The following is an 18,451-nucleotide window of genomic DNA, read 5'->3' on the forward strand; positions in this document are numbered from 1 at the left end:
TATTGCCCTTATCCCTTTTCTCATGACCACAGGGTGCTTTCAGGGGACGGTCCCCCAGGCGATGCTGTTTCCAGCACTGTCCCTGTTAGTCTGATCGTTATATGGATTTGCTTTCTGTGTGGCTCTGCTGACAGTTGCTGAGGCACAGAGCCCGCGTGCGCTGTTCCAAAAATAGTGAGACACGAGAACTTGGCGGAGGGACGTGACTTTCTGTAACAAGCATCCTTCAGAGATAATAGCTAGCAGGGTGCTGCTGAAGCCAGGAGGGATTCCAGGGCAGCTAATCATTGAACTGGTACCATTTTATTTTATGAGGGCATGCGGCTTTCTGCCCCCTTTACAAGCTGTGGGCTGATGTCATGCTTGAGACAGAAGGGGAAGGTTTCTCTTCATCACTTCTGGTTCCTGGAGTGCTGAAACAGTTCTTCCAGGGTCAGCATGGGCATTGTGCCGCAGGTGTTTAGGGAGATGAGTTTGCATTTCACCTCCTGTAAGTGTTCAAGATAATCTGAAACCTTTGACGGGGGCATATTTATGTGGGAGCCTACCAGCTACCTGCAGAAGTGGTAGGACTGAGCAAAGGCAGCTGGCTGACTGCTCCCCCATCCGCTGGGCCACAGGAGAGGACTGGCTGTGCTCGCATGTCCAGGAGAATCCCTTGGTCCTGATCTTCCAGGGGTCTCCAGGATCATCCTGGTTCCCCATCAGCTGCTCCACACCATCACAAAGTGAGCAGAGCACGGGGCAGCCCCAGGACAGTGGTGGAGGTGTGGAGGTAAGGGACTCTAGAAAGTGAGCAGCAGTCTTCCCGGGTCTGGTGAGGTGAAAAAGCATCCTGACACAGGCCTCGGAGCGTGCCAGTGGGAGACGGGGAAATGCTGAGGCCTCTTTGATGTGCTGTTTTAAAGGGCGCTGCGGGGCAGCCCCTTGGGAGCAGGGGAGAGAGCTTTGATCGTCTCCCAGGCTCTAGTCCCCAGCCTTCCCCCCGTGGCATGGCAGGAGGTACAACTTGCTCTGTGCATACACCTGACAGCCAAGTGCGTCTCTGTGGTGCTTCCCTGCAAGCTTGCTGGGCCTTTTTCCCCTTTTCTTAAGCATCCAGACCAGTGCTAGCCCCAGGCTGCCGTGCTGGAACACCAGCGTGTGCTTCAGTTTCATTGCTGGCAGCCCAAATCCAATCCCTCCTGTGTGTCACGGAATAAAGGCACATCGCTCAAAACCAGGCTTTCTGGTGGTCATGGTTTTTTTTGTAGGCAGAGTGTATTTGGGCTTCAGGAGGTGAAACAAGATCAGGCTGACATTTCTGATTTTCTCTGCGAACTTCGCTGGGTGTCCACACTTCCCCTGCACACCGAGGTGATAGGAGCTGAAGTGAAAATGCGACCTGAAGTGTTAGCTACGTTCATCTTAGCGCTGTTGGAGCCTCTTAGTGTAACTTTCCTGCCCTAGTTGCTGAGGGACTCGGGCTACTTGTGTTTTTATGAAGCTAAGAAAACGTCTGTCTCCGTCTGCAGTGCCTTCTGAGAGAGATTGTATCTGGTAGGCAAAGCTATCGAGCTCAGCGCAAGGGTAACAAAAGGACGTGTTGCACATGGTTAGCCGCAGTAAATGGAAGCAATATTTTTCTTTGGCCTTAAAATCTAGGAAGTTGTGGCATAAAAAGGGCTGAAATGAAACCAACTCTCAAACAGGGTGACCGGGCAAGTGCCAGTTAGTCGTGAGGAAGGGAGGGGAAGCCAGCAAAAGGCAGAGATGAGCTAACGAGCTGAGGCTCAACCCAGCAGTGCCTTAGGTTTAAATCTCTTTGAACCCGAGTTGCTTTCCAGGCAGTGTGTCAGGTGAGAGGGTGGATCCACAAAGCCTTTGTTTTGCTGCTCAGATTTTCCTGCAGACCTTTAGCTGAGCTTTCAGAGGTCTCTAGCTTTCCCCAAGTGCAATCTGAGGCCAGGAGATGTTGCAAGTAGTGGGGATTTTTGAAAAACAGGCCAGAGCTGCCTCGGGTTGATCAATCCAAACTGGGAACAGAAATTCCAGCAGCTTTGTTCTGAACTGGGAGATGTGAAAACAGCCTGAGCTTTGCAGAGCTGCCCTCTTCTGAGACCCTGGGATGTTAGCAGCTAGCTGAGGGGTGCAGATGTCCTATAAAACTTTGATTAATGAGTGATGTGTACAGCTTGATACATTCTAGTTCCTTATTCCTAAGTTCAGCCAGCCCTTTGGCTTTTGATCTTTCAGGTGGGAAGGAGTGTTTGTGTAATTTTCTATGCCGTTTAATAAGGTCTGGAGGGGAAGATTTTATTTCTTCTTTCATTCTGTTTTGTATTTTACTTTTAGGAGATTTTGTTTTAGTGGCCAAGGCAGCACTTTTTTTTTTTTTTTCCCTTTTTGAATTGTGATTACGTAGGTTTTTGGTTATTTTTTGTATGTAATTTAGTGGGTTGATGTAGTGCCTGCGATTTTGGGCTCTTTGTTTTGCTTCTAGTGAAAGAGATACAAATGAAGAAAAGTGATTAAAAATTGTCCATTTGCATTTATGTTGAGTGAAGGTTTCTGGCCATAAAATTAGCCAATCCCACTGTGATTTAGTCCATCTTGAGGGGAGGGGATGAGGAGGGCAGCTACGCATGTGGTTCACTTGCAGATCTCCAGGGCTGTGTTGTCACGGAGAGAGGATCGCATTTGACCTTGCATTACAAAAACTCTTCAGCCTGTGAGTTTGAAGTTTCAGCCCAGCAGCGAAGAAGACACGGGCTGAAGTCTGAAGGATCCAGCTGGATTCAGGACTTTTTTTTTGGAGCAGGTGGGGACCCGTGGCTGCCATCAGCTTGGCCTGGGCTGTGGCTGTCGTTGTGCAGCTCTTCTGGAATTAGCAGAGCGTTAATGCTGCGCTGTGCACGCATGCACACGCGGGGCAGCCTTTACCCCGAGGGACCCCAGAGAGTTTATTTATGCAAATGGCAAGAGCCAATTTGTTGCTCCCCAGGCGATGTTTGTGTGCCTGGCTGCCGCTGCGTAGGGAAGGCAGCGTTGTGCCCACTGTCAGCGGCGTGGCAGAGCACAGCAGTGAGAGATAACTGCTCTGATCTGCAGTTGTGACGATGACGGCAGCAGTTCCTTGCTGAAAGAGCCCGAAATGGGGGAAGAAACCCGTGCTTCTCACAAGTGCCTTCGCTCACTCCAATGCAGCCGAGCTGTGAGGAAGCGCAGCGTGCAGCTTACCCCACCTCTCAGTCCGAATTTCATGGCACCTCCTGCCTGCAAAAAGAAAATAAAAATAAAAAGCAGTGGAAGGAAGAAAGCAACCTTCCCCTTCTCAGCCCTTTGGATGTGTCACGGCACACCACGATCTCTCCCATCTCGATAGCCCTGGGGCTGTACGGTGCCATCCGCTACACGCTCCCTTGCCATGGTCTGATTTCTCCTGGGCATAAGTGGTTGTTGGGGCTGGCACGTGCCTCGGAAGCCACTGAAGCAGAGGGAGAAAATGGCCAAGAGAGCACCGACGGTCAGCCAGCAGGCTGCTGTGATGTCTGCTGCCTTCCACTGCCTTGTCTGTTTGGGGTCTGGGGTGGCAGAGCAGTGGCAGGAGCCGGTGGCAGTCGTCGCTGTGACCGTGTGTAAGAAGCGTAACTAATGCCTCCAGATAATTCCAGCTGAGCGAGCGCAACGTGGAGCTGTTTCTTCTCTTCTGCTTCACGTAGCTACACTGATTTGAAATCAAAGGACCGAGTCTTTGCCTGGCGTTGTCGTCTTGCTCCATCACAGCCCAAGCGCTGCTTCGACACCACGCGGCCGTTCAGGGCTGAGCTCGTTTGGGCTCCTTCAGCTCCCGTGTGAAGGTTGCTCCAGCACCTCCTTTGTGGTGAGCCCTTTCTGAAGGAGCCTGTGATCCTCTCCGGCTTGGAAACGCTTCCAAGGGTAACTCAACCCACCTGAGCAGCCCGTCCTGCTGCAAACCACGTAGCTGGGAGCGGCGGGCGGCCCACGGGGACGCCGCGCTGCCCCGGCCGAAGGGCTGGGCGCGGAGGGAAGGCGCAGAGCGGCGTCCGAGCGTGGTTGCTGGTTGTGTTACTCCTGCGAGGGTAAATATTGGGAAACAAACCTGCTTATTATTCCTCCTCCGGGTCCAGCGCCTTGACCCAGATACGGGATGGTCACTGGCGCTGCTGGCGGAGCTGGACGTGTGGCTTGTCTCAGGACATCCGAGGGCGGATGGCTTGGTGTGGGGGTTGTGGACCACAAAGGGAGAAAGGGAACATCGGGAGCGCTGAGGGAGCCTGCCAGCTCTTGTAATTATCTTGTAAGAATTCGCTTGCAAGCTCCCTAAGCCCTGCTACTCGTTTTTGGAAGCAATAAACTTTTGCTGTGTAGCAGTGACACAGCTGTTCCTGTACGGAGATAATTTTGCAAGCCTGCTTTCCGCTCTGCAGAGCTTAAACTGCCAAAACAGTGAAAAATGACTGTTTTCTTGGGGAAACCCTTTGGCTTCAGTGAACTCAGATCAAGCCCAAAGCTGATTTTCTAAGGAGTTGTGTGCATGAATTGCTTCCAAAAGGATGAAGTGCAAGCATAGCAGAATTCCAGAGCCAGACGAATTTTTTTGAAAAACTGGACCATTTCTCTAAACCACATTGGACCAAGTCTCATCTCAAGATGCTGCCTTCGACAGCAGTGGTCAGCTACAGATGAGGCTTCTGTAAAATTCCTCCACCAACACCTCTCTTGAGAGAATTCCTTTCCATCTTCCATGCTGTCCGTGGCACAGCAGCCTCGTTATGTTCTTCTCTGTCTGCACATAGCAAATACGTCTCTTCCCCTCCTTCTCCCTCCACACTTCTTGAACTGGGGTGATGGTGCTGCCCTGCCACATTTACGCGGTGTGAAGGGAGGTGAGGCTCTCACCCTGGTTGTTTTCAGAGGTCTTTGGTGTGACACTGGTCTCCTGTGGCTTACACATGGGCATCGGCTCTGACTCTTAGCTGGAAGTGGGTAGAAACTTGCCTTTGCGCTGGCCTTTTTTGGGTATGGGGAGGAAAGGGATGGTCTCTTAGTTAAACCTGGATTTCCCCCTGCTGTGGTGCTGAGGAGGAAAGGTATGAGGACTCAAAACAGCTTCCTAGTGGAGCTGGGGAGGACAAAGGGCTAAACCCGTGCTTGAACCGGAGCTTGGTGAGTGCTTGTGTTTGGTAGGGGTGGTAACCACCACCTGGACTGGTCTCAGGACATAGTGTGTGCTTTTAGGGGTCCCTGCCCTGCTAGCAGGCAAATAGACACGGCAAACTCACATTTAAACAAACAAATTAATTAACAAACAAATAAATTAACAAACAAACAAACAAGATGAACAACCGCTTGTCTCTCACTGCAGTTGTCAGGGCTGATCTCGAGATGTAGGCCAGCCCCGAAATGGGCCCACCTGATGCCATGGACGTTGTGTTTCCTCCCAGTGTTTCTTTATTTGCAGTAACAATTGTTCTGTGGCTTTATTCGCCTCGATCCCAGTGCAGAAATGGTGCAATGTGATTTCCTCATGCGGCCGCCGCTGCTGCAGAGGCTTTGGCGTCACCGTTTCCTGTTGACTCAAATGCTCTTTCTTACTTTGCTAACGTCAAGAGGAGATAGTAAATCAGGGAAAACTCGTGAGCAATGCAAAACAGAAAACAGTCGTGAGGATTGCAGCACTGAGCCCTGGCCAAGGCGCTCCAGCTTTCTCCTCCTCCTGATTCCCACTGAGGAGTCCCTAAAAAGGGGGCTCACGACTCCACCTGGCAATTGAGGGTGTACCCGAGGGAGGAGCTGCAGTGAACCAAGGTGAATCAGAGCTAAGCTGAGCCTCCTCTCCCCTGTGTTCACAGCACCTGGCCTCAGGAAAGGCAGGGAGAGTCAAACCCTCAAGTATCCGAACTATCTGCTATTTTAAGGTTTCCCTTTCCTGACCCCTTTTTAAGCTATTTATCCGCTCTTATTCTGCGTGCTGCAAATTGCCTTTTTTTTTTTTTTTTTTTTCCCCATAAAATACCACTGTTTATTTTACTTATCAACAATTCCTGGAAGAGTGTTTGGTCTGTGCAGCTTGGCAAGCTGATGACCTTTTAAGAGGGAAAATGGCAGATCTTGCTTGGATCCTAGATCCTGGTCCCAAAGGATGCTCGTTAGGGCTGAGATTTCTAATATTTGTTGCCAGGTATGTAGGAGGCCAGTGCACAAATGCTGGCTTATGGACAAGATATAACCCATCCTGCCCTTTTCTTCAGCAAATACAAGGGGTTTCTGAGTGTTAGAAAACTGTGTAGATGATTAGATGGATTTTTAAAAAAGTAAAAATAAAAATTTGGGGTAATCAAAAGTCCTGTTAGGCCTAAATGGGAGAGCTTCAGTAATTAAATAATCCATATTTACATTTGACTTGTGCAATGAGGCCACAGGTGGAGGAGAAATACCTGCTGCACCTGTGAGCACTGTGTAACACAGGCAAAGCTACTCACTCAAGTTTGCAGTTAGTCTGAAGCAAGAGCTCTTTGTACCAAAAAGCTGCTAATTCCAATGCCAGTCGTATATAAATTTCATGCTAGACTGTTTCAGCGCTCACCTGAACGCCTGAGGAGGAAGCACCTTCCTTTAAGCACTGCAGTACCTGCAGGTCTCTCCAGAAGTCTGAGGTAGGCCCCGGAGTTTTGCCAGCACCAGAGCAGCAGGACCTGCATGTTTTGAGAGAGGAAGGGTTAACTTTGTTTCCCTGAAGCTTACCTTCAAGGAGAGAGTAGAAAATCAATGTTCCTAACCGTATGCATGTTTATACAAGAATATATCTTACCTAAATACACACATACCTCGTCAGGTTGCTGGTGAGTTAAATTACTTCCTGTAGAAGACCTGGCAAAAGGGATTTTTTTTTTTAATTTTTTTTAAAGTGTGGGCTTGCAAAGATGCCTGAGCAAGCTGAGCTAGGTAAGCACGTGGCGTGTGGAGTGACCAGTGTGGAAGGAGGAGGGAAGAAATAACTGGAGGAAAGGCTGCAGAACAGGTAGGCACAGCACAGCCAGCTTCAGCCTCACCAACTGCAGCGAGATGTGGCAGTACAGATCTGCTGCGGGATGAAGATCCAAGGTCGCCGCCGCCTTTGCACAGTTTGTGCTGCTCTGAGCCAGCCCGGGTGTTTTGGCTGCCCTAAGATAGGAGCAGAGCGAAACAATGAGGCAGTGTTGTCTGCAGGGACTGGAAGTGGCACGGAGCACATGGCCTTGGTGCTGCACGCAGCTGCATTGTTCCTGCTGGGAAACACCTACCTGAGCTCTGCTGCCTCGGGAAGGAGCCCAAAATTGCTGTTGGGCTGAGCCCAGGGCGGTGATGAGAAATGATCTGACCTCTTCTGGCACGAGCAGTTTGCTCTCCTGCTCATGGACGGAGAGGATGGAGAGGCTTCCTGGCTGCTTTTCTTTTCCCTTCTGCGTGCATCCCGGGACGTTAATTCCAGCAGTCGCTGCAAGCTGGCTGCCTGCCAGCAAGAGGAGACTGGCAGTGCTTATCCTCTTAAATTTAGAGAGGGTTTTAAACGAGCTTGTAGGTGATTAATGTCAGACCTGGGAAGGGTTTTGGGGGGAGAGAAGGGCAAATTGTACCAGTAAAAGGCTGGCTGATCTCGAGTGAATCGTTTGCCTCTTCTCCAGCCTGTTCATTCCTGTTACTCAGAGTAAAACTGAAACGATCAATGCTGAATGTCCTGAAACAAGCACTCGGGGAAATTTTAAGAGTCTGAAACACTTCTAGGCTTTACTCTGGTGACAAATCGTTGTGTAACCATTCTCTCCCAGCTAAGGGGGCACCCCTTTGGCACAGTGCGCCTGCACCTGGACTGTCGAACACACAGAGTTTAAGCGAGCGTCTCCCTGTCTGGAGACTTCTGCAAAAACCTGAACAAAGTGACTAAAGAAACCTCAGAGACCAGCAGCGGTGGTTAATGAGCTGAACATTATTGAACCAGTTGCTTTTCTGCCTGGTAGAGACTTCAGTTTATACTTTGTCCTTCTCAGTTCCTTCATCACACAAAGATCTGTAGGTTAATCAGAGCTGCCAGGAAAGGCAACATGTGAAGGCCTAAAAGCAGCTGCCGTGCAAGTGTACGGCAGGAAATCTCTGTAAGACAATGCACATTCCCTAGAAATAGTGTCGGGATGCCCCAGACACAGCGTTGTTGTTGCTCTTGTGCTGTCGTGGTGAAGCTGCAGTCTGGTTACGCACAGGGTATTAGGAAACGTTTCCCCCTGAAAGCTGCGATGTTTAGCAGGGAGTCAATGTTTTCTTTACAGCCTTCTCTTCTGACTGCTCAGCTCAGAGAGTGCTGCGGAAGGGGTATCACATGCTGCTGGATTTAGGCTGAGGACAGTTAAACAAACCCTCCAGAAGCCAGTTAGTGATGAGCAGGCACCTGCTGATATGCCCAACCCACATGTACACAGGAGATCATTCCTGGGGGCAAAAGTTTGGGAGGTGGAGGGAGCACATGGCAACAGGGTATTATCAGATCTTCCTGGTATTGGCTTAATCTTTCCTGAAAAAATCAGGATTTTTTTATTTTTTGTCCCCCCCACATCTCACGGGTACTTAATCTGGCTTTATTTGGGAGCTACTACTTAGCAAATGGTAAGGCTGACAGAGGATGTGATTAACGCTGTTCATATCTGTTGTGTTTGCGTGTGTGAAGGATCGCCTGTTCTTTGTGATGGAGTTCGTGAATGGCGGGGACTTGATGTTCCACATTCAGAAGTCGCGTCGCTTCGACGAAGATCGGGCCCGCTTCTATGCTGCCGAAATTATTTCAGCCCTTATGTTCCTCCATGAAAGAGGCATCATTTATCGGTGAGCTCTGCTTTCATTCATTCTCTTTGTCCGAACCCCACGGCTGGAGGTTTCTGCCTGAGTAAAGAGCTGTCACTTGCTGTCACCAGGACCAAGTTGTCAGCTGGGTTCGCAGCACCTCCACGTTCCCACTGCACAATATCCGAGGTGCACCCGGCTTCCAGGAAGGAGTGAAACTTCTGGCTGCTCTCTTGTCTGCGGGGGGGTATTCCTATGACGTGTGCAGACACGTAGGAAACATCGCTTTCCTTCCGAGGCACGGGATGTTTGTGTTGGTGTCGGTTCCCATCGCTCTGTTACTTGGCTGCTCATCAGCCCAGCACTGCCCCTGCTCTGCCCTGCCAGGTGCCTGTGTGCAGCACGGGGCTGCCTGGCCGCAGGGTGTTTGCTGCTGAGCGACAGGAGCCTCCCCCATGCTGCTGCTGTGGGGCACGTATCAAAGTGATGATAAAGGGGCAGACATTCAGAGAAACCTTCCTAGATTTTCTGGGAGGTAAATACAAGCAGCTGTTGCCTTTGCTGCTCCATGCCTTGTTATTTAAAGGCTAATCGGTGCTGGTTACGCCCAAGTGTGTTTGTTTCCCTGTATTAGCCATGGGACTATGCTTAAATCCTATTTATTCAACGTACCTATCCAATACCATTCAGCTCAGTTATTGTCTTTTCGTTCCTGCCATGATCCTACAGCAGGAGGTTTTCCTTCCTATCCACGTCTGTGTTTGGCATCTTTGTGTTTGCACCGGGGTCGGAGCACCATTACCCCAGATCTCAAGGCTGTTCTCAGGAAATGTTTTCCTGAGAACATGTAGCTCCCTGCTTTTGTCCTCCCCCTGTGCCCAGGAGGGCAATTTTGTTATATTTTTTCCTTTCTGTGTTGCCAAACCAAGGCATGGACCAGCCAGCGTGGATCAGCCAGCCTGTCTGCCCTGGGGAGGCCTTCCTGAGCAAGATGACCACTTGACCAGCACCTCCTGTGTAAGGCAGGGGCAGAGCCAGACCTGTTCTGGAGTGGCACAGGAGCCTAGAGCAGAGAGATGCCTGTTCTGAGACAGTCTAGTTAAAGAAAAAGGTTTCTTTCTGACATGCTTTGCATAATGCCCCTGGCATCCTCTTGCCCAGAACACTGGAAGGAGGAGCAGTCAGTTGTTTGATTTGGGTACTGCTACCTGGGCTCTGTCAGCAAAGCAGGCATATTTGGGGATGGGCTGCCGTGGCCCTGCTCAGTCCTACTTGTGGCACTCAGCACAGCACGGAATAATGCCACCTCTGATTTCTGTGCTTGGTACAGTTGTACAGCAGCACCCGCAGCTGGGTCTGGGGTGGGAGCAGTTCCAGTGCCAGCCAGTCTCTGTAGCAGACTCTGGGTTGGGCCAAATGCCATTTGGTTTTGGGCTTTGCACAGTTCAGCCCAGGTGATGCTGTTTAGCAGGGTGTTTTCCTCTATCAGATAAACCTGGGTTTTGATACGCTGCAGACAGAACAGCTGAGGGTTAAGCTGGTGAAAGGGCCAGGGGTGGTGCAGAGGGTGATCTCCTGTCTGATGGTGAGACTGTGAGATTAATCAAGGAACTGCAACTTCTCCTTCTCTTCCTAGCTTGAGTTCCATAAGAAACAGATGGTCAGGTGAAGATAGAGAATATTAAATTATTTTTAAAGTATGAAATCATGTGATATATGTGGCAGAGTAATATAGAGGGGTATCACTGTAATATTCTCCAGGTTCTGACAGTACGAATATTGCCAGTGATGTATATCCCATACATATTGAGTTTCTAAAGCACAGTGTTTGTCTGCACAGAATAGCAAATCTACTGATTCTACAGCTGGATTTCAGTCCGGTTCTTCCCTCGTGAATAATGCCAGCTGCTGAAGAGAGACCCTGCCAGATAATTACGCAAATGACATTATCCTCAAAATAGTGACATCCAGTAGTTATTGTCAATCATTCAACAGCAAAACTGTGCCTACACATAATGTAATGCCACTTCGCTTCCAGCTTTTCCTGTACCCTTCAGCCTGCTGCCTGTCACAGGGCAGGAGTAATCGATCCCTCTGGGGCTTGGCACTCTTCAAGCGCTTCTATAATCCATGATGGAAACTGGAGGAGTAATTGAAAAGCTGCTCGGACAACTGCACGGGCTTTGATCTTGGTAGGAGACTGGTTGAGCCATGGAGTCAGGTCAGTTCAGCTGCAGTGGGTAGATGTAGCCAGTGAGGGATTTGTTCATGTTTATTTTATTTATTTCTTTATTTTAATCACCAGGGAGACACCATTCTGGAAAGTCTGAGGGAAGAGAGCTGCTGGTTGTAGCTGTATTAAGCTGAGGTTGCTTATGCTGGGTCACAGACACCAGGCTTTGCAGAGGTGTGTGAAAGTGGGCAGATGGGAAGGAAATACTGGCAAAGTTCATGTAAGAGGGTTGATGATTTTATTGTCAGAATCTGGGGTGCTTTCATAGGAAGCTGGGAGGAGTGGGGAGAGACACCACGAAAAGCCTGACCAGAAAGCGTTTTGCCCGGAGCTGTTCAATGAGCCGGGGTCAGTGGAGTAGCTCAGTAGCCTAGAAATACCCTGTGTCATCTGTTTTTCTTCTGGGCTGGCCTTTCATATAACAATCCTGTATATCCCTACCCCCCACCCCTCCAAGATTAAGCAATTCAGGAGACAGCCTGCATTTACCAACACAATGACTGTTCTCCTGGTACGTCACGCTTTTGCAACACGTACTGCCAAAAGCTGGGTCTTCTCTCCTTTGAAAAGGCAGAGAAGCCTGGGAGAGAGCACTCAAAGTTCATTGGGAAGGAGCTGAAATGTGTCACTTTGGGCTGTGGTGGCAATGCTGGTAACAAGGAACATGGGGTGTTTGCCGAGTCCTCCAACCACATGTTCCCAATTTGAAATATCTGTAGCTCTGTATTTCTGTATTTTTGCCACTGTGAGTCTATGCCCATGGAATGGGGTTCCTTGGGCAGGTGGTGTTGTTTAGACGTGGCTGTCTAACATCTCAGTCAGTCCTGGTGCTGGACTGGTGCTCTTACAGGCTGATTTGATTTACATGATGCCATTGATGTAATTTTCAGTGGTTGCCCTTCACTTCAGTGAAAGTCTGCTTTTTGTTCCTAAGCCTTGCCCAGAAAAGAAGTCCTATAAATGTGTGTGTGCATATTTGTGTTTGGTTTCATTTTTTAGTGAGCTTTTAGTTTCATGGTGTTTTGGGTGTGTTTTTTTTTTTTTTCTTCTCATTTCCAGCACTGCAAAAGAGAGATGGCTTTCTGGCCTTAACAAGGAAACATTTCTGGCTTGCCCTAAGCTGAGGTTTAGCTGTCATCTCAGCAGTGCCTATTTATAGTTGCTTCCTGAAAAAAAACACGTTGACAAGTATAGTGTGGGTCCACATCCTATCATAGAAGGAACAAAGCTAGAATGAAAGCAGACATGAAAATGAGCTTTTCAACATACCAAATCACAGCATACTCTACACCCCTAACCACAGAAGGGTAGGACAAGGACATACTTAGGATCAGCTCATGAGGTACGCTGCCAGGAAAAGGTTAGGTGATAATCAAAGCTATTGTAGATAAAATCTTTGCTCGCAGGGCACTCTTCTTGCACGGCTTCTTTCATTAAGGATGCTTCTGAAGGAAAACAGCGCGCTGGGCCCTACTGCAGGTTGGTAGGTTTGTTTGTGATTTTTATGTAAAGCCTCCATGACCTATTTTTCTTCAGGCAGCTCTTCCCGACTTTCACTTTTCAGTTGAGCAGTTCGCAGGCTGTGGGAAGCATATTTTGGCTTCTGTGCATGGCAGGAACAAAACAAAACAGCATTCACAGCTGAGCAGTATGAGACTGCACAGTGGCTTACACGGAGCAAATGAGCTGGTCCACTCACAGTCTCTAAAAACAAAGAGATGGTAAATAATTATGAGGCTTTATAATTTTCCTTCCAGGTAGCAGGATGTAAGGATGGCTGATCTGCCCTACTGCCCTCCAGTTCAAACCTTGAGGAGGGTGGTGTACAGCTTTGTTGGTGGCTCTGTCCACTTGCCAAGGTCACCTAGAAGGTGTCCCTGAATCACACCTGCATACTGAAGGCAGATTTAAATGTTTTCTTAATCTGGGTTGTCTTGAGGGAGGGGGTAAGGGGTAGGGGTTTGCCCTGCAGACGTTTTAGATGTCAGGAAGGTAGCAGCCTTTTGCAGCAACGTAGAGCAATCAACCCAACCTGCTGGCATGGTCTTGGTTTTTATGGTGAACTTTCTGCCTCTGCAAGTGTATTTTCTTGGGAAGATGAAGGGTGATGAAACAGCCACTTTTTGGAATGTCTCCACTGCCCACGGAAGTGACAGAGCACATGGTGATGTACCTGAACTAGCCTTGGGTCAGCAGTTACCTGGGAGCAGAAGCAGTGTCACACGTGCACATCAGGGCTGGTTTTGCCAGGGGTTGGATAGCAAAGCTGTGTGGCCCAGCTCACCTCTCAGCACAGCACGACAGGTAAATCTTTAAGGGTACAGGCAGTGTGGTTGGTTAAAAGCCAGAAGCACTAAAAGGCTGGGCTAGAAAGCTTGGGGAAGGACTGCTTTTTTGGATGAAAACCCCATTTTAATTCTGAGGGCTCATGCTAGTTAGCTGATTCCATTGCCATTATGACTGATTTCTGTTGTGGGTGGCCTGTCTAGAGGTCCTCGGGGTCTGCTTGTGCTCTGTCAGGCCTCTGAGCGTGGGATGGTGTGCGTGGAGTCCCTGTGCTCCGGTGTGGCACCAGGCACTGAGATAAAGGCAGCAAAGCATTCAGTAGGTCCACTGACTTGACTGTGTTTAATAGCACGCACGGTCCCTTTGGAAGGCAAAAGGTAATTATGCAGCTACCCAAATAAGAAAGTGGTCTTGGAGCTGAACGCTAGCTCTTGGGGAAAGTATGATAGGCTCGTTAATGGCAAGTGTTTACTTTCTGGTGTGTTATCTGCAAGCATCGCCTTCCTGTGTGTGGTGCTCTTTACAACAGGGAAAAGCTCCTTCTCCTCTGAGATCTGCAGAGATTGCTGGATGCCAGCCAGGTGTCTGAAATCATCACCTTCCTTAGCGCAGGAGGCCCGTCAGGTCTGCAGCTGTATGTCTCATGGCTGCTGGCTTTTATAGGCAATGAGGTTTTTTTTTTGCAACAGGTTAATTCACTGCCAATTCAAACAGCGAGCCTGTGACATTTGGAGGAAGGTTTACATAAGCCTTTTAAGGAGACCAGTTTTGCTGGAAAGGCTCTTATTAACTGAAACAACACTAAAGTTTCTTTCAGCAAAATCAATTAAAAATTACATGCTGAAAACAGAAGCTGGATGCCTTTCCTAATTACACAGAGCCACTGCTAACAGAGCAGCTCTTATTAGCGTGCTGTTTGCTTTTTCCATGGGTCGAGACATTGTAGACATAGGATCCCTCATGTTCTCTCCCGGATTCTTTTTTTTTTGCAGCCGGCGATTTTGTTTATTCTCATCTCACGTTGCCCTTTTTCACATCTGGAGGCAGATCTGGTTTCTCCTGAAGCCAGGAGGTTTTCCCCAGGGACGGAACTTGGCAGCTGGGCTGGGGCTGCCACTGATAGCAGCAAGGCAAAGCGGTGGGCTGGGGGTTCCTGCTGCTTTGTTTAGCTGCTGGGCAGAGCTTTGCTTTCTTACCAAGTCAAGGTAAATCTTTGTTGCAGGAGGTATTTTAAAGCTGGATAACTCTTCTGAAAACTATCGGGTGAATACGCTCCGTTAGATGCACCTGGAGGTAGTCTTTGCTGTGTTTGCTGCCTCCTTCCTCCCCACCCTGGTTTGGGATAACCTCAGCTGTGGGATCTGGTCCCTGCTGCTTTGAGACCTCGATGGGATCCTGGGTTTGGTGCTTTCCTGAATCGGGGCCAGGAGGACTGGAGTAGATACATGGAAGTAGGACCAAAAAAAAAAAGGGGGGGGTATGGGGGGTTGGATCTACATGAGAGTAGCAGGAAGAATGAAATATAAGCTGATTTTATGGTGAACAAGTGAAGCAAATCGGCTAAAAGCTGCAAATTGGCACGGAGCAGCATACCAGCAGCCCAGTCCCTACAGCAACTGCTTAGTGTAGAAGAGAAAATTTCATGCTGGAGTCCCTGAAAGTGCTTCATTCAGCTTTAGAGAATATAAAGGAATGTCTCTCAGGGTGGGGAGCGTGGTAATGTCTGCAGCTATCTTATGTGAGAGTCAACAGCTCTGTAGGTTGATTTGTGCTTATCAGGGGTACCTCCCCGATGTAATTTCTCACTAAACTGTGGCTGTTGCATGCTTGTGAGCTGAGCTCTCGAATGCAGTGTTTAAAGTGTTGTTTCTCTGCACTTGATCAAATGGAAAGGGCAGAGACAAAAACCAGCCTTTCACGTTTCCATGTCATGTTTAATCAGTCACCGTGCCGGACGGTTCAGTCCTGATTTACAGTTATGCTTACGAAGAGCAGTCCTGTTTTGAGATCCACATATCAGATCTCTGTGCCCCATTGACTCCACTGTATATAGTCTGTGAACTTTAATGCAACTTTCCACATGACTAAGGGCTGCTGAATAGCCTACAGAACTTTTTGGCTCTGCTAGTGTCTACTTTTCCTTTATGCTTATTTAAAGGGATTGATTTGAAACCTGCAAGCCCTGCACATGATGAGTTTGTATAAATCATTAAAAACAGAGATCCAAGGGGCCTCAAGAGTTTGTCTGGTTCATCCAGCTGCCTCGGGGCTGGATAACCTCTGCCTAAATGCCTGGCCCTGGTACTTCTACTCTTGTTCTCCTTTGGTGTAGTTTTACTTTTGTGTGTAATAACTTCATGCTTTGCTCTTACAGGCATGGACTCACTTACAGAGGGCTTGGTGCTTCTTGGTAACTCTGGTAGCAGCAAAAATGAGCAATATTACTCATCTGTGGCAGGGATAAGCAATTAGACATGAATTGCATTTTGATATTTTTGGTGACTACTGCATCCTTATGAAGGCATTTCACAATTAGAAAGCTTACAGATACAATATAATCGCTGTGCGTAATGATTACAGCTGAGTTCTTAAATGAAGAAGCCCAGAATTAGACTAAATTTTTTGGGACCCAGAGTACTTGGGAATATTTAGGTTTGAACTTCTGAAAATAAGAAATGATTTTATCTACAAATACTGCTTTTCTTGCTTTCTCTATTCCTGTCTGAAGAAGTGAAGAGCATGAGAGAGAGAAAAAGTAAAAATGAAAATATTTTAATTTTAAGAAGTCATGTAAAATTTATTTTTAAAAACTGCCCTGAAATATTATTACAACCTTTTTTTGTATCCAGAACTGCTCACCTAACTTTTCATTTGTTCTCTGATACCAAAGACACTCAGGCTAATAATTTTAAGCACCCGATTTTGAAATTTTATGCTCTGAGATCTCCAGAACCGCCCAGCATTAGTCCAGTCATTTTGTTGATCTTTGCACCCACCTGCATCCCAGGAATAACATTGAATCGAGGAAGCTTTCAGTGTTAATGTCAGAGAATATGACCCATGAGTTAGCATTCGGGAGGCTGATATTTATAGCTGAGGAAAAGGTCCCTGTCAACCTTAATAAATGTTCCGTACAATGTTTTTAAAACAAAGATTATGCCGACGAAATGCTGTTGCATCTGCTCCCTCTGACTTGCTGAAATGGAAGATTTCTTGCAACATGACATGTTGCAGTGGGTGAAGCTGCGAGAGATGTTAGAGTGACAATGAGCAAATCGGTGTTGTTGACATACTTGGCCTGCAGCAACTGCCATCGCTTTCCAGGCAGAATTTGACTTATTCTCAGTCGATGACAAGATCAGCTGCTGACGTTTCCTTGGTCAGTAATCCCAGTGCCTGGATTTTGTTCTTTGTGCCGGTGAGCATGTAGATGCACCATTTTTATGCAAGCGGGCATTTTGTAAAGTCACCCCGCAGCTTTTATTATCAGTGGAGCAATTGAATCATCTTGCCTTTAGATTCTAGTTCAAAGTCATCAGCTGTCTGTAATGAGTGCATAAATAAAATAGAAATAATTATGGTAGAAAATTTCAGATGTGATATTGTAGCACTGCAGTAATTGCTGCCAGTTTTGCATTCTGAATTTCTGTGGAAGAAAATTCTAATTTTTTTACTTTTATTCCAGAAAAAAAAAAAAAAGGAATGAAAATTTCCAACTGTGCAGTAAGTCTACAAACTGGAAACTCCAGGTGCTGAGCTGCTCTGCTTCCTTGGTAGTGTTTATCCCTCACCGTGGCCTGAGCTTCCCTAAGCCCCTCAGGAGGCAGCAGCAGGCAGTATCACTGCGTGGTGGTTGTCGGATGGAGTTGGCAGCCTGGCCTTGCCATGGAACAAGGAGCTCATCTCGTGTCCGTGGTGCCCTGGGTAGGACAGTGAGCACAGCTTTGCTTCTGCCCTCTTCATGCCAGCTGTAGCTAGCTGCTGGCACAGGCCGGGAAGCAAATTGCAAAGCTTGTTCCCATGGAGCAAGGGGAAAGCATTGCTCATCATTTGGCCTCTGAGTCATAACACCTTTGCTGTTAATGGGATTGAGATCCTCCCGTTTATGAGGCTGTGCCTAAAGGCACAATTTAGTCTCAGAATTGTATTACCCAATTATTATTCCACTAAAGCTAGTGGAGATATTCCAGCTGACAACAATGGGAACAGGAGCAAGCCTTCAAGTCTCAACTCTATCCATACATACTGTATACAGAGCGTGATACATTCATAACCGCAGATACTCCACGCTCTGATCTGATTTCTTTTGAATCAATTAAAGTTTCAGAAGCGCGATTTATTATTAACATCTCGAGCAGCTTTCACAAATCTCTCTGCAGCACAGGAATAGTGGAAAAGTGCTCCTGAATCAAGAAGATTACTTCCAGCTAGGAGAGTTTATTTTCTAGCTAGATCTCAAATCCAGGAGTACTGTCGTGCCAAAGTTCTTCGAATTGGGATGCGAATGTTAGCATCTGAACCAGCAGAGCAGCAAGGGGACGTGGGACACTGTGTGGTGTCCCAGCTCCTGGATCCGTGCCGTTTTGGGGCAGGCAGCTGCATCGTGGTGCTTTGTTGAAGTGTGTTGTGGCTTCGTGTGTTGTGGAGGACACCAAAGGGGGCTGGAGGACAGGATGGGTGCGAAAGCAGGGACAGCAGCATGGGGAAATTGTCATGTGTAAAGGCGAAAGAGGTGGTAAGAAGCTGTTCCTTCAAACTTCATCATCTTCCAGACGAGGCCGGGTGTGATGGCGCTGTGCAGCCGCAGCACATTTCAGCGGGCAGGCTCTGTGGGACACGTGGCGGAGGCTGAGCCAGTGCGTGGCATTTAGCAAGCGGGCTTCAGGTTTTCTCCTCCCCTCTCTGGATCTGGTTACGTTCCTTTGACATTTACCTGAGTAGGAAAACGGGATAAGCACCGAGCAAGGACCTCTATCCTCATTGACTTGTGCCTAAAAGCTGAATGGTTGTGCTTTGTATTGCAGTTTGGCAGTATCTCAGGAATTCTTACACGGTTATCAGTGTTTTGGGGATTTTAACACAATCACATCAACTTAGTTTAGCCTTTGCCATTGTCTG

The 18,451-nt window shown here is 48.1% G+C and overlaps 1 protein-coding gene and 1 long non-coding RNA gene across 3 annotated transcripts in view; one reads left to right on the plus strand and one right to left on the minus strand.

Annotated features, from left to right (window-relative positions):
* Window positions 1–18,451, plus strand: part of PRKCH (protein kinase C eta) — a 113,250-nt gene that overhangs the window by 60,143 nt on the left and 34,656 nt on the right. For both annotated transcript variants that reach the window (XM_027458011.3, XM_038179950.2), the window contains one exon: window positions 8,702–8,856. In XM_027458011.3, the coding sequence (XP_027313812.1) occupies window positions 8,702–8,856 (155 nt within the window). The remainder of the gene's footprint in view (window positions 1–8,701; window positions 8,857–18,451) is intronic.
* Window positions 4,173–7,636, minus strand: LOC113843733 (uncharacterized). Its single transcript, XR_005266134.2, has 5 exons — window positions 7,287–7,636; window positions 7,056–7,167; window positions 6,831–6,873; window positions 6,590–6,698; window positions 4,173–5,602 (listed from the first exon to the last, which is right to left on the minus strand). It is a non-coding gene; the product is annotated as an uncharacterized lncRNA (long non-coding RNA).

This window comes from Anas platyrhynchos, chromosome 5, assembly GCF_047663525.1.
Source record: "Anas platyrhynchos isolate ZD024472 breed Pekin duck chromosome 5, IASCAAS_PekinDuck_T2T, whole genome shotgun sequence".
Taxonomy (NCBI): domain Eukaryota; kingdom Metazoa; phylum Chordata; class Aves; order Anseriformes; family Anatidae; genus Anas; species Anas platyrhynchos.